General features: G+C 44.1%; 2 protein-coding genes across 2 annotated transcripts in view; one reads left to right on the top strand and one right to left on the bottom strand.

Moving 5' to 3' along the window:
* ly75 (lymphocyte antigen 75) overlaps positions 1 to 8,416 on the top strand; it is a 63,693-nt gene extending 55,277 nt beyond the window's left edge. The window contains exons 24-32 of the mRNA XM_037693088.1: positions 1,577 to 1,741; positions 1,813 to 1,932; positions 3,248 to 3,433; positions 3,505 to 3,728; positions 3,817 to 4,024; positions 5,189 to 5,350; positions 5,494 to 5,610; positions 5,734 to 5,916; positions 6,963 to 8,416. Coding sequence (XP_037549016.1) covers positions 1,577 to 1,741; positions 1,813 to 1,932; positions 3,248 to 3,433; positions 3,505 to 3,728; positions 3,817 to 4,024; positions 5,189 to 5,350; positions 5,494 to 5,610; positions 5,734 to 5,916; positions 6,963 to 7,141 — 1,544 coding nt within the window. The 3' untranslated portion in view covers positions 7,142 to 8,416. The remainder of the gene's footprint in view (positions 1 to 1,576; positions 1,742 to 1,812; positions 1,933 to 3,247; positions 3,434 to 3,504; positions 3,729 to 3,816; positions 4,025 to 5,188; positions 5,351 to 5,493; positions 5,611 to 5,733; positions 5,917 to 6,962) is intronic.
* A 2,121-nt stretch (positions 8,417 to 10,537) lies between these two features.
* Positions 10,538 to 15,335, bottom strand: part of marchf7 (membrane-associated ring finger (C3HC4) 7) — an 8,928-nt gene continuing 4,130 nt past the window's right edge. Inside the window, exons 5-10 of the mRNA XM_037690204.1 lie at positions 13,707 to 14,778; positions 12,811 to 12,980; positions 12,620 to 12,723; positions 11,332 to 11,436; positions 11,119 to 11,167; positions 10,538 to 11,013 (exon numbers count right to left, since the gene is read on the bottom strand). Coding sequence (XP_037546132.1) covers positions 10,925 to 11,013; positions 11,119 to 11,167; positions 11,332 to 11,436; positions 12,620 to 12,723; positions 12,811 to 12,980; positions 13,707 to 14,778 — 1,589 coding nt within the window. The 3' untranslated portion in view covers positions 10,538 to 10,924. The remainder of the gene's footprint in view (positions 11,014 to 11,118; positions 11,168 to 11,331; positions 11,437 to 12,619; positions 12,724 to 12,810; positions 12,981 to 13,706; positions 14,779 to 15,335) is intronic.

The following is a 15,335-nucleotide window of genomic DNA, read 5'->3' as shown; positions in this document are numbered from 1 at the left end:
CTGGGGGCCTTTCTGGGTGGTTTTCATGTCCTCTCTGTGCATGCGTGGGTTTTCTCGAGGTACTCTGGATTCCTCCCACAGCACAACAGGCATGTTAGACTGATTGGTAACTATAAATTGTCCCTAGGTGTGAGTGAGAGAGCGAATGGTTGTTTGTCTGTGTGTCCCTGTGATGGACTATACCATACCATACCATACCATACCAATTTATTTATAAAGCACTTTAAACAGTGACAAAGCACACCAAAGTGCTGTACAGGGACAAACAGAACAAGCACACAGCAACAGATTACATAACAGGATACCAAAAAGTAGAAACCAACAGAAACAATAATGGATAACAACAACAACAACCGCAACATGACCAACACAGTGTGATGCACACAGACTCAGCACAGATCACACAGTGCAGAAGGCCAGGGAATAAAAGTGTGTTTTTAAGCGAGATTTAAAAACTGTGAGGGAGGGGGCCTGTCTAACGAGCAGAGGTAACTCATTCCAAAGTCTTGGGCCTGCTACAGAGAAGGCCCTGTCACTTGAGACGGGTTCCTGGGACTGTTAGGAGCAACTGGTCTGCTGATCTGAGAGAACGTGGTGGGACATACGGCTGGAGCAGATCAGTAAGATAGGAGGGGGCAGAGCTGTTTAGTGATTTATAGACATACAAGAGTATTTTGAATTTGATTCGAAGGTGAACCGGAAGCCAGTGTAGGGAGGCCAAAACAGGTGTAATGTGCTCTCTTTTGCTTGTGCTAGTCAAAAACCGGGCTGCTGCATTTTGGACCAGTTGAAGTCTAGCTATGGAGGTCTGACTGATACCAAAAAGGAGTGAGTTGCAATAGTCGAGCCTGGATGTAATGAATGCATGAATTACTGTCTCCAGGTTATTTTTGGACAATATGGGCTTCAGCTTAGACAGTCGCCTCAGCTGGAAAAAGCAGGATTTAACGATCATATTTACATGATTGTTGAGTTTCAGAGAAGGGTCAAGTATCACTCCTAGATTAGTGACTCCTTGTTTCACTAACGGTGACAGAATGGATCCAGACTGGTCCAGGGTGTCCCCCGCCTCTCACACAGTGACTGCTGGATATGAACACCAGTGACACCCGTGACCTGAAAAGGAAGAAGTGGGTAAAGATAACGAATGGATGGATGGATCTAAGTTCTTACCTCCTTCTCTTTCTCAGTTTGTGCTAAAATATTTGTCCATATAGAATCATTAATGCTGCTTTTGTAGACCTTTGAATCGATGGTCAGTTTGTTTGTTTTTTTCCTTTTTTGTTCTCAAAATAACTTTTTTTTTCATTTGACTTAAATAAAAAAAAATAAACAAACACTTCCCATTTAGTTTTTTCTTAGTAGCCTTAATTTGCCAAATGTCTTAATTTGTTGTCACTTTCATAAACCGTAAAATAAAAATAAAATCTTAGTATTTTGATTGTGTTGGTATTAAAGCCCTTTCAAAATAAACTAAACTCTACATCCATCTTTTGTTCTGAAATATTTACAGGTTAGACCTTGAAAACTTAAATGTCAATACTGTGAGGAGTCTAAATAAACTTCTTTATTCCAGAGGAGATCATCCCCAAACCAGAGGAGGTTGCCGTGAAGTGTCCTCATGTCATTAAAGGACCCAACTGGATCCCCTGGAGGAACAACTGCTACACCTTCCAGCTCACCAGAACCAGATGGGATTACTTTAACAAAGGCCAGGTCTCACAAACCTGCAGAACAATCCGTAAGAGCTTGACAGCACTCATTACCGAGTCATGTTTGTGAGAGAAGGGTCATGATTGATGTTTGCTTCAGATCCAGACTCGGACATCCTGACCATCAGAACGCAGCAGGAGAACAAGTTCATCGCGAGCCAGCTCAAACAGTTTGAGAGTCTGGTCAGATTTGTTTGGCTGGGAATCTTCGAAGATGAAAGTATGTTGTTTATTTATTTATTTATTTTAGTTAGAAGGAGCAAACCTTTAGAAAAATGATCTTACTTCCATTTCACTCTAGAACCTCAGTTCCCAAAAAGTTGGGATGTAAAACAGAATTTGTTCCAGGTCCACGACTTCTTTGAACAACCGTCTGTAAATGTCTGAGACCAGTTCATGGAGGTTTTTGAGGAATTGTTTTCCCATTCTTGTCTAGAGGATTCTAGCTGTTCAGTAGTCCTGGTCTTAATATGCCTGATGTTTTGAGGTCTGGACTGCAGCTCAGACTCTACCCATGAAGCCATGTTGGTGTGATGGAAGCTGTGGTTTAGCATCGGCTCGCTAAAATATGCAAGGCTTTCCAGGATGGGAGCATTGGTTGTTTTATAATCTTCATATATTTTTCTTCATTGAGGTTTCCTTTCCAGATGTGTCAACTGACCATAGAAGAAGCACTAATGCACCCCCATACCATCAGAGAGGCAGGTTTTTGAACTGTGAGCTGATAACAGGCTGACGGTCTGATGGATGGTCCTTCTCTTTAGTAGAGGACATGGTGTCCATGGTCCCCTAACAGAACTTTAGATTTGAATCCAGTTCTGGACTTTGCCTCAGTCCATTTGAAATGAGTTCTGGTCCAGAGAAGACAGAACCGGTTCTGGATGCTGTTCACATCTGGTTTCTTCATTGTCTGATAGAGCTTTAAGCAGCATTTGTTTACAGACAATGATTTGTGGAAGTGTTCCTGAGCCCAGAGCAGAACCAGACCTGATTTTATTGCAATGAAGTCCAGAAGTGAACCAGATCTTGTTCTGATCCAGTGGCCCCTGAGGGCCCAAAGATTACGACCATCGTCCTTTGAGTTCAGAGATTTCTACAGACTCTTTTAATCTGATCAGATTATGAACGATGGAGGTTCAGTCTTCCATTCAGGAACTTTATTCTGAAATTGTTCTACTAGTTTAAGGAACAGTTTCTCCCAGACTGGTGAACCTCCACCCATCTTTACTTCTGGACATTTTTCTTGTTGCCCCGGTCCTAAATGTTTTTATGATGTGTTGCTGCCATAAAATTAGAAACTACCATATTAATTTATAAAAATGGTCAAATTCCTTTGTGTCAACATTTAATGTTTACTAAGTTTGTTTATGAATAAAACGTGATTTACAAATCATTGCATTCTGTTTTAATTTACATGTCATCCCAACTAAATTAGGATTGGGGGTTTGTAGATCCTCCATCAGTTCTGGTTTTCACTGCGTTTGTGTGATTTTATGCCATAATTCGAAGACTAAACAGATTTTATTCTGCTCCAGATAATCTGACGAAGTGGTACGATGGTACAGTGGTTCAGTACTCAAACTGGGCCAGCGGCCGACCGGTTTTAAACACATCCTTCATGGCTGGACTCACCACGGACGGCTCCTGGGTTCTACTCAAAAACTTGAGATTGCTCCTCGAGTTCAAGCAGCAGTCGATCGTGGTCTGCAAACTGGACAAAGGTCAGTCCGTCTCGGTTCCTCCCCTGGTTTGGTCCCCGAGGCGAAAATTCTTATCGGCTTCTTTTTTAAAGAGTCCAAACAGGAGTACCGTCAGTCGGTCAGGGACCTGCAGAAGTACGACAGCTTGACTTACGAAGTCGTGACTGAACGGCTGAGTTGGTACGCGGCTCTGGAGGAGTGCAGTCGGCGCGGGGCTCACCTGGCGAGCGTCCACGACAAAAACCAACACGAGCATCTCCAGAGGATCGCCAAGACCGACGGCTTCCCGCTGTGGATCGGCCTGTCCAACCAGGATGTAGGACTGAAGTGTGAACTCGTGAGAAATGAGCCAAACTTTCCTTTCAGACGTTAACGGTGTTTTTTTTGTTTTTTCTCTTCGTCAGATCAGCGGTTCAGAGTACGAGTGGTCCGATGGGACGAAGCTCGGGTACCAACCCAACATCATCGAGTCGCTGTCAGGGTCCAGCTCAGACCCACACGAGGCCAAGTGTTTGTTTATTAACCCAGCTGGAGAGTGGGTCAGAACCAGTTGTAACACTGAACAAGAAGGCACCATCTGCTATAACACCAGCACCAGCACCCCGTCCCAAAGTGAGACTGGACCTTTATTTTCTACAAAAATAAAAATCCTGATTCCTAAACCTGACCTCAGGGGAACAGAAACACTCAACAGGTTCCTCTGGGTCAGTATTTATGAAACAGAACATGGTTCCAGGTCCTGATCCAGCAGCTTGTAGAACCTCCTTCAGCAGCAGAACCCGCAGTGGTTTTCTGTTCGTCTCTCATGGTTCTGGAGACGTTCTGGTCCACTCTTCTTTCTATCACTGAGGGTTCTGCTCAGCTCTCTGAAGGTCCACCAAAGCGTTTCAGTCAGGTTGAGGTTCTGGACTCTGACTGGACCGTTGCAGCGCCTTGGTTCTGTTCTTTCTGACCTGTTCTGTTGTAGATCAGCTGCTGTGTTTGAGATCATGGTTCTGTTGGACCCAGTTCGGTCCAAACTTCAGCTGTTGGACAGATGGATTCATCTGGGTCTAGAACCTTTTGGTCTCCAGAGGAGTTCTGGTCCACTCGGTGACTGACAGGAGTCCAAACCTTCGGCCTCCACCACCGTGCTGACAGCTGGGAGGAGCTGTTTGCTGCAGTGCATTCTGGGTAAACATCTGCCCTCTGGTTTGGTTCTGGTCCAGAAGTCTTGTGGTTCTTTCAGATGAAACTTTCCAAATCTAAGTGGAGCTGCTATGTTGCTTTTAGAGAGAAGAGGCCATGACCTTTGACCTGAGGCCTGTAGAGACTGCACGGTCTGACCTTCAGGGCGAATCAGCTGTGAAGACTGAAATGTTTTTCACGTGTGAATAATCGCTCTGTGTAGAACAGTGGACTCCAGATGGTTTCAAAATGACCTTTGACCCTTCACAAGTTGAATGACAACAGCAGCTGCTTCTCTGAGGTTATTGCTGATGTCTTTCCATCTTGACGTGGTGTAACCATGCAGCTGTTGTTCAGCAGCTTCTGATCCTGGACCTCTGAGATCCTGTAGAAGCAGCAACAGGAACCAGTGGTTCTGGTTAATTAATATTAACTCGGTGGTAAAGTCCAGCTCAGGTCCTGAAATCCCAGATTTCAACGATGGACGTTCTTTTCACCACCACTGTAATATTTAAAATAAGGGCCGATAAGAGAAATCTGTTCCGGTCTTTAAAAGCATCTTGTTTGGTTCGGATCAGAACTGATTGTTTTGTTGTCGTCGTGACTCAGGAGCTAAACTGAAGTCTGCCCCGGTGGCCAATCACTGCCCTCAGAACCACGGGACATCCAACTGGGTTCAGCACCAGGACCACTGTTACCTCTTCGACGAGACCTTCTACAACTACAGCATCTACAGGATGGAGCGGGCCAGAACCATCTGCACTGAGCTGGGTCAGTAAGAACCCAGTAATAGAACATTTTAAGATTCATGGTTACTGTAATTTTCATTCAGCAGCTGGTCAAGGTTCTGTAAAGAACCCGATTTAAACCTGTTTTCAGAGCTCAGAAACCCGTGTCCTCTCTGCTGTTCACAGACGCTCAGCTCCTGACCATCAGAACCAAACAGGAGAACGACTTCCTGGTCCAACACCTCACTGATGACCCGCTCATCACCAGCCAGGTGTGGCTCGACATGAAGTTCGATCCACAAGGTAAACAAATATAAAACCCAAGGTAGAAGTTCTGGACGGCCCAGAAGACCCAAACCTCTGAAATTCTGAACCGTTGCTTCAAATATCAAACATCTGATCTGTGATCGTCTCCTGTCCTCTCAGGTAGAGCCGTGTCCTGGCAGGACGGCTCCACTCTGACCTACACAAACCTGAAGTCTGACACCAAGCCGAAGGCGGCCGGGTCCGAGCCCGTCTGCGCCGTCATGATGGCGGCCGACGGCGGCGGCTGGAAGACGGTCAACTGTGGAAACACCAAGAGTCGTGTCGTGTGCAAAACTCAAGCGAGTGAGTGATGCTGCTGGAAACATTCAGCTGTTCAGGAAACGTTCAGCTGATCAGGAAACAAATGTTGAATTAGAATCCTGTAAATTATTTATTTGGCTTCAAACACATTATCACTGAGAAAACGGATCAGAACATTTCAAACGTCATTAAAATAGCTGAACAGTAAACATACTATTAGCATTTAGCTGTTCAGGAAACGTACTGTTAGCATTTAGCTGGTTAGGAAACATACTGTTAGCATTTAGCTGGTCAGAAAACGTACTGTTAGCATTTAGCTGTTCAGGAAACGTACTGTTAGCATTTAGCTGGTCAGGAAATATACTGTTAGCATTTAGCTGGCCAGGAAATGTACTATTAGCATTTAGCTCGTTGAGAAATATACTGTTAGCATTTAGCTGGTCGAGAAACTTACTGTTCGCATTTAGCTGGTTGGGAAATGTACTGTTAGCATTTAGCTGGTAAGGAAACGTACTGTTAGCATTTAGCTGGTAAGGAACTGTACTGTTAGCATTTAGCTGATTAGGAAAGAGACTGCTAGCATTTAGCTGATCAGAAAAGAGACTGTTAGAGTTTAGCTGATCAGAAAAATTACTGTTTTTTTTTTTTCATTTAGCCTTTATTTATCCAGGTTAGTCTCATTGAGCCACGAGAACTCATTTTCAAGAGAGACCTGTTTTAAGGAGCACATGGTGGGGTTAAGGGGCGTGAACCGGCGATCTTCGGATCACAAGCCCACCTCTCTAACCTCTGCGCCACCACTCCCCACTCTCCCTGTTACTGTTTAGCTAATGAGAAAGTACACTGTTAGCATTTAGCTGATCAGGAAAAATACTGTTATCATTTAGCTAATGAGAAATACTACTTTTAGCATGTAGCTAACCAGAAAGAATATTGTTAGCATTTAGCTAACAAGAAATAATACTTTTAGCATTTAGCTGATCAGGACCAATGTTAGCTTTTAGCCCCCACCACTCTATAAACAAAACCAACCTAATAGACCTTTTGATGTTTAAAAGTCAACGTTTCGGCTTGTTTTTGGTCCTCAGAGTCTTCCGGCTCTCCTGTAGCGGTGGGTCTCTTCATCGTCGTTGTCTTGGCGCTCCTCTTGGCCGTCGGCTTCATCTTCTACAAGAGGAGAAGATTCCCATTCAGCTCCTCCTCCATCCGCTACAAGCGGACCTTTGACGACACAGACAGCACCAGTATTATCACCGACGCCGACTGAGCCTCTGTGTTTGGCCTCGGGGACGGTCGACGCAGCCGCAGCCCATTTGTGTTTTTGTTTGTTCTTCCTGCTCTCGCCTTAAAACGTCTTTTATCAGGTGTTAAACTGTAAATACTGAAATGTGAATATCTGCCAAAGTTTCTTAATTTACTTGATTCTACCTGCTAAACAGAATTTTACTCTGAAAGGGTTAAACTGCACTGACTTCAAACTATCAGAAATCATGCTGCTCTGCTTTTATACGTTCAAATATTTATTTTGCTCAACCTCGAGTGTTTGATGAGCAGCATCACTGCCGCACACCGTCAGGAGAGCTCAATGTAAGATGGCCGCCACTGCTTTTCAAAGTTGGCTAACACAAAAACGTCTCAAGCTCGGTCACTTTTACAGCTAAGGAGCTAAACTTGGTGTGGTAGTAGCTGAGAGTCATCCACAACTCTAATTGCTATCTGATGGGAGTTTTGATTCTAGTTTCGGTATCTAAGGTGGTGGGCGATATGCATTCTTTCAAAGAATGCTAGTTTTTGTATTTTATGAGTTGCGCTCCTAATTTTAATAAGGTGACTCTTTAAACGTTTCTGGGCTAAAAATGAAGCACAAAAAAAAAAACTTAAAACGCTTGAATTTTAGTAGAAATCTTCTTTGTGGATAAAAACCTCAGACAGCTTTTTAATATCAACTCCGGATAAATTAAATAAACTTAGTTTTCGTTACTGCCTTCCAAAAGTTTTTTTAATTTATAAATGACGACGATGAACTGAACAGTTTTCGTCTCACCGAAGATGGACTTTTTTCTAACTACTGATGAAGACGCACTTTAATCTGTTCCTGCAGCGCGGGGGAGGGCAGGTCGCACTGTTCACGCTGTAAATAAAAGTTTTAAACTCAAAACAAAGCAAAGGGGCTTCAATGATTAATCGAGTAAGAAGCTTGTGACTAACCGCCTCAGCCGGGCTCGTTGGGGGGTTCATATCGAACTTTTAAAGGTTTTGCCGCTTGAATCAGCTACAGGAATCTTTCTAAGTGCCTTTTTAAAATTTTATTTATGCTTTTCTTGTAAAATTTCTTAAGCCAAGTGAACGAAAGAAGTCACCTTTTGTTGCCTGCATTTGCCAAGAAGCTGACTTCACACTGTTATTGTGAGAAATTAACTCTTAATTGTGCAGTTAATAAATTAAATTTGACGCCTGCAGGACTGTTGAGCTTCCACTGGAAATATTTTATATGAATGTCTTTAAATCTGAAGAGCTTAATTCATTAAAACCACTGAGTCCACTTCCTGCTGCTGTCTCTGTCTCATTCAGTCCTGAAAAATGTTCCTGTGATTCCTCGTTAGAACTGCAACGCTTTCTGTTTATTGGTGCGGTTGAAGCTGTTCCGAGATGCAGTGGCGGCTGGCCAACAGAGGGCGCTAGGGCGCCGCCCCACCTCTCACCACTCTGGGCGCACCTCTCCTGCGCCCAGAGCTGAATGCACTGTGTGGATCGTGCTTCCAGAACAGATTGTGCAGTGACACTCACAACCAGGCTATGTGTGAGGGGCTAGCTGCGGCAGGTAAGCTTTTAAGCCATTGAAAGCCCTTTATCTAATGCTTATGTGCCATTTCTGACTGACATGCCTCTAAACTTTTAGATGTCTTTGTTTGTGAAAAAACCTTCAGCTGACTGCGTATTCTAAAAGTGGGAACTGGTGAGTTTGTTGGTTTGTTTCTGTAGCTAGCATGCTAGCGCTAGCCTCCAGGTTATTGTATTGGGCTCTGTAATGAATCTGTGCTGTATTGCTACATTAATTAGAATGTGCTTATAGAAAAAATAAATATCAAACATAAACTTTTCTATACTAAATGTCAATGATAGTACTGTTATATATTGTAATAAGTAACTAACTCCTAGTGTTAACATTGAAGCATTTAAATTGAAAGTACATTGAGATGGTGAAATGCTATATGTGCTAAGGTGCAATATTAGGACCTTTAATATTTGGAATATTTGATTACTCAAATAATGAGCTTGATTCTATATATTATGAACTTATATTACTACAGTAATGATGATAAAACATGTACATGTATTGCTTATATTTGTGATGGTTTTTGATATTGATAAAACCCAGGGTTATTGATTATTAGGTCTGTTTCACACAGGCCGGGTTCCTGTTTCCATGTCTGTTACTGAGCTGACCAGACTGGATGGAGAGCTAACCCTATGTATATATATATATATATATATATAAATATATATTTAAAAAAAAAAAAAAAAATATATATATATATATATATATACATATATATATTTGTTGAGAAGGAAGAGGGCCGGCCATGGAGGAGGGGGCGTACCAAAGAGACCATCTTAGCACCAACCAAACTGGTTTGTTCCACTTTGGAGTAAGCTGTTGGAGGAAGAATCAGTTTTGCTGCATTTCCTTGACTGATGAAGCCTTCCGGATCAAAGGCGAAACATTTCAGCACACAAAAAAAAGAAACTGTCCAGATGACCTGACCGAAAAATGTTGGATTGTATACCTGGATTATTGAGCATGGACTTTGTTGTTTCAACAAGTTCATTTTTTTTATCCTTTCAGAATGACTTAACTTTGTTAAATCTTTTAAACGGGCTCTTTGCTACCAGCAGCTGTCACTTCGTTCCAGTTTCGGCATTTTCCGTTGATTCAACCGGAGCGAACATTCTGACAGAAAACAAGGACTTCAGCTCCAACAAGTTGATCCCCAAAGAGCCGTTAGCTGAAAACTGCTCTTACGCTTCATTCACCTGGCCTCGAGTTTCTTTGGATTTTTCTTAAAGAAAACTTCTTCAGTTAAAGTATTTGTTCTGGTCAGACTCTTCTTTTTTTTGTTTTTTGTTTAGGCACACGGAGAATGAGGCGTTGTGGTTTGGTCCAAAACGAGTACCGCATTCGGCACATCATACACCGGCCAAACTGCAATCTGTAGGAAAGACCTTGTAGCTTTGACCTTGATTTGAAACTTTGACCTTGGTGAAAAGTTTAGTAACTCCATCTGGTGGTGGTGCATGAAGTTCCTGAACGAGACAAGAAAGTTCACGTTCAGATTATACTGTAATCTCTTCAGACGGGTGTATATTAAAAAAGAAAAAGACAGAAAATTACAAATAACTTTGAAGGACGTTCAGAAGCTTCTGCTGATCACAGCTGAATAGATCAGGGCTGGTTGAATACTTCTGTGCTGCTGACTTGAACTTCCCTTTGATGTCTATCAAATCATCCCGAGGAAACTTTACCCTCCTGCTGCCCTTGGGTCAAACGACCCACAAGGCCACAGTCTGAGGCCTCCTGTGTCGTTTTGACCCAAGGGCAGCAGGAGGGTCAAATAATAATGAAAGAAACAAAAATACATTTTTAGAATCCTTTATTTCTCAACTTAAAAGCATAAAACCAAATTTCAACTGTGACAAAATGTGCTGATTGGGTTAATGGTCTTTTTATATTTGAATATTTTCAAAAGAAAAAATGCAGTTTTTTATCTTTTGACTCCAAAACGTGGTCAAATCACAAACACATGACTCGTCCTCATTTAACCTTAAAGCACTTGTGGTCGAACCATTAGTCTCGCATCTTTAATAATTTACCGGTTAATAAAGTGCACCGTCAAACAAACAGGAAGTGGTTTTAAACCACAAATTTCAAGCATTCGTTCAGAGTTTGACCCCAAAGGAGCCGCGCCTCTCAGCAGACAAACAGCAGCAGAAAAAGAAAAAGAACGGCTCAGAGAGCTGACATCACTTCCTGTCGACCGGCTCAACGCCGTCAATACTCCTCCAGATCGTCGTCCAGGTCGGAGAAGTCCACGGACGGTCGTCCGTCCCGCTGTTCATCGTCACTTTCCCCGTCGGGCGCTGTGGGACGGCACAGAAGTCCAATTATTAAAACTTTATTACGTTGACTTTCGTTCACAGCAACAAAAATAAACGAGTTTAAAAACGTAGGAACTGACGACGTACTTTCCAGATTGTCCATGTACTCTTGAAGAGTTCTGGCCAGGTTGAACAACTGCTCAGAAAGAAAGATTTGTCTTTTTCCCAACATTTGAAGTCTGACCGCTCAATATTTATAAAACCTGTGACTTAATACGGTTTCATCGGAGTACTAAAGGTTCTGTAAAGCGGATCGTGACCCGATGGATTCATGCTTAATCTTTAGACGCGTTTTCTCACCCCGGCTGCGTCGACGACTCGGAGGACGTCGGAGAACCTCTGCTCGTAGAAATGAAGCAGAACCACCAGGTAGAGGCCGCTGCTGATGAGCTCGTCGTACTCCGACTGTGAAGGAACAACAAAAAGTCTTTTCATCGTGGCGTTCTGGAAGAGAACAAACCCCGCCCCCTCTTTATAATTAAAGTGTCTCCCGGAGCCGCGACCGCCAGAAACAAAACTGTAAGAAGATACAGAAATGTTATCTTGAAACGTGGACCCACATTTACCAAGATTTCACAGACAACTGGACCTGGGGCCTGGACACCAAGTCTATTGAACTGGATGGGGCCTGGACCCCAGGTCCACTGGCTGATTTGGGATCCTGGGTCTGTAAGGCAAACCAGGATCCTGGTTCCATGAGAACAAGACGAGAGAACAGTTGGACCTCCGAGTCTCTCGGTCCGATTCCTTTTCAGACCTCCGAGTGGTTCTTCAACTTTCCACAGCTTCTAAGTTCCAGTTAAAGCTGCGTGACCTTTGACCTCAGGGGTTTTACTGGGATTTACTGTTAAAAGGATTTCTTTGTTTCTTATGACTGTTTTAAATTTTATCCCTTTTTTTTTTTTTTTACTGGAAAACATTTTATCCACAGGAAGTTCGAACAGCTAAAAACAATTTAAAACTACAAAAGAAAAAACAAAAAGGAAGCAGATAAAATAAATGTGGACACTGATGTTTGACAAGAGGCAAAATCAAATTCAGGACATTAGAGTGAAACTCCATTGTTTGGTTTTTTTTGCTTTTTGATAAACTTTTTACTGAACAGTCTGATTTAACTTTTTCCTCAAATTAACGGGAGATTCAATTTTATTTTCAGTTTTGGACAAACCGTCGCGTTAGCTCAGCAATAAGTTTGTTCTGTTTTAAATTAATGTCCGTCAGAGACTCTTCACCCTCAGCACGTAGCTGCAGAGGCTGTGGGACGACCGGGGGAAGCTGCGTTTACAGCACAGCTCGAGGGACGTGGTCCAAGCACCTGACGTGCTCAAACAACACCTTCGGTAAAATTTTAAAACAAAGCCACGAAATGGGCTTTTTGGGGTTCGTCATATCGTTCGAGTCGATGAGAAATCCTCGGACGTTTTAGTCTTGTCTGTTTCGTTCGCCCAAAATCTGATGACAACCACAATTATTTCAGAGGAATACCCATGTTTGTTCATCTATCAAGTACTGCCAACAAACCTGAAGGTAATCACTGGACACTCACAGTTGGGCGTCAATGGGAGACGGTAAGTCTCGTCAGACTCACCTGCTGGTGTTCCCAGTACAACTCGTTAATGTCGAAGTTGTCCATGTTCAAGCGCAGCTTGTCCTTACAGAGTTCACAGGTGGTGATGGTCTCCAGGTTCGAGCCTGAAAGAGCAAAAACAGCATGAAAGTGTAAATAAAGCAATAAGAACGACCCGAGTTGGATTTAAAGGCGTCGTCTTCCTCGTTCACCTGAGGAGATCTTGGAGCGAAGCCACCTCTTGATGCAGTCCTGATGGACGAACTGCAGGCTGCCGGTGCAGCGGCACGGCTGGATCAGGGGGTTGGACGAGGACTCCTCCCGCATCTGACAGATCCGGCACAGATCGCCGTCCTCCTCGTCAGAGTCCTCCAGCAGCAGCCTGAACGGAGGGAAGAGAAGTTTGAGAACAGTCATGGGAGCGTCCCACTGGGCTGAGACTGCTGGAAGTCGTGAGGGAGTCTCCAAAGTCTCATCGTTCAAAGTTCTTCATTTCTGTTTGGTCAACAGACCCAGAGAGAGGAGCTGAACCTCCCTGAGCTGAGATAAACTGCGAGCGGCTTTCAGAACGTTTGTTCCCTCACGAGTCATCGAGGCTCGCCTTCTTTTCTGATTTATTTTATTTCTTAATAATTCAAGAGCACAAGAAGAAATCAGTATGTTGATAAACTCCTTGAATATTTCTGCCCAAATTTCACTGAAAGTTGGTGCAAACATGTGTTTAAGTCAAAAATTGTGCATTTTGTCTCAATTTTGTGTCTGAGACCAGTCGTGAGCAGACGCTGCCTTCAGCCTGTATCTCACCAGGCTTCGGCCTTTGGTGTCGGCCTTCACGAAGGACTCTCCAAAACGTTTGTGACGGTTCTTCAACACCAGTCGTATGGGCTTATTTTACTTTCGCTGGAATTTTGAACACGGTCAGAACAATTCACGAGACAAATTTCTGAGGAGAGTCACCCCGGGCGTCTGGATCCAGTCTTACTTTAGACTCAGTGATTCTGGAGGCCAGACCTGTTTGTACCCACATTCAAAGAACTGAAAGAAGAACGGTCAAACTTTGTGTCTCCAACTCACAGCCCAACGAGATACTAAATCATTAAATGTTTACTTCTCTTTAATCTTGCGCAGTTTCTCCTCGGTCTCGCTCTGTCTCTCGGCGCTTCCCAAAGAAACTGTCTCAAATCTTTCCACTCCGCTGCGCGGTGAAAACGTAATATTAGCATCTTCCAGTTCGGGCAACCTTTCGTCTTCTAGTCTGCGACCACGAACTGCAGAGAAAGGATCCACACCAACTGCTCCTTCCTCTTCTTCATCCTCATCCTCTTCGTCCGTGTCATCGTCCTCCTCCTCCGGCGACGTCTTCTGCTCGAGGTCATCCCACCGTCTCAGTAAGTGTCGTGGGCGGCTGTAGCCTTCCTCCGAGCCTGGGGTGGACTGAGCGTATCTTCTGAGGCGAGAGAGAAGAGGAGGACAGCGGCCTCGGAGTGAGGAAGACAGCCAGGAGGAACTGCTTCCTCCTCCGCTGCTGACAGGAGACTCTCTCCGTGAGGTCAATCTGCGCCGGGCCTGGCCGCTCTGGGAGCCATCGCATTCCTGGATCGGTGAGAGGTCGGCCCGACCGTTCTTGAGACTGTTTGGGGTCGTCTCTGCAACATCAGCATCCACCCCAGTTGTCCTGGCTCCCTCTTCGCTGTCCACGGACTCCCCGCTGGTGGACGGAGTGTCATCTTCAAGGGAGCGGGCACTGGAAGACCCACTGGAAGAGTCCTGGCTGGAACGCCGCGTGAATAAGCGAGACAGAAGGCGACGAGTGGAGCTGCGGCCCTCCAGCTCCCTGACATCAGGGGTCAACCGTGGGAGCGTGGCCTCGGGTCTGCCCAGGGGCGTGGAGCGCCAAGGAGTGCGGGAGGAGGAAGGTAAGATACCAGAAGAGTCAGGGCTTCGTGTTTGTTCCTGAGATAAGAGACGAGACGGCGAGACGGTCCTGAAACGGGACGAGGTTCCGCTGCTGAAGTCGCGAGTCCGAGCGGTGGAATGCTGGGAGGCTGAGGTCAGAACATGTCGATTCAGAGAGCTCTCTCTGGAGGAGGAGAAGGAGGAAGAGGGAAAAGAGGGGGAGTAGGTAGTCTCTTTAGGACGAGCTCCTTGTGCGTATGTGGACATCACTCTGTCGGTTTGATCTGAAATGAGAAAATACCAAACGGACCTCAGCGCCAAACAACTGTTTACGATAAATTAAAGGCCTAGCATTCCTTGGTATCGGATATTTTGCTAACAGACAAGGTTCACATATGCAAGTAATACTAAAGATTCAAATAAAGATCCCACACAATGAGTACCATACGTATTGGGAATGACTCTCAGCTACTACCTCATCAAACTGAACCTTACATCTGTAAAGACGACTCTGGTAAAGTCAGATTTGTGTTTCTGATGTCGTGTGGCTGTCACAGCCATCTTGAATTGGGTTGTAGAGAGGTATGTTTAATGATTTATTCCTGAAAGCTTTATTAAAATTGATCCAAGTGTTCATGAGATATTTTGGTAGCCCACAGGAAAGTTTGTAGTTCCAACTACAAGGATTTTATACTGACTTTCCTTAATTTCTGAAGGACAATACCAATCAATATCAATATCTAACCATTACCAGTCTATAGCTAACCCTAAACCTAACCAATACCAGTATATAACTAACCCTAAACCTAACCATTACCAGTTCATAGCTAACCCTAAGCCT

Source organism: Nematolebias whitei, chromosome 2, assembly GCF_014905685.2.
Source record: "Nematolebias whitei isolate Nwh7 chromosome 2, NemWhi1, whole genome shotgun sequence".
In the NCBI taxonomy this organism is placed as follows: domain Eukaryota; kingdom Metazoa; phylum Chordata; class Actinopteri; order Cyprinodontiformes; family Rivulidae; genus Nematolebias; species Nematolebias whitei.
This window is presented reverse-complemented; position numbering and strand designations above follow the sequence as displayed.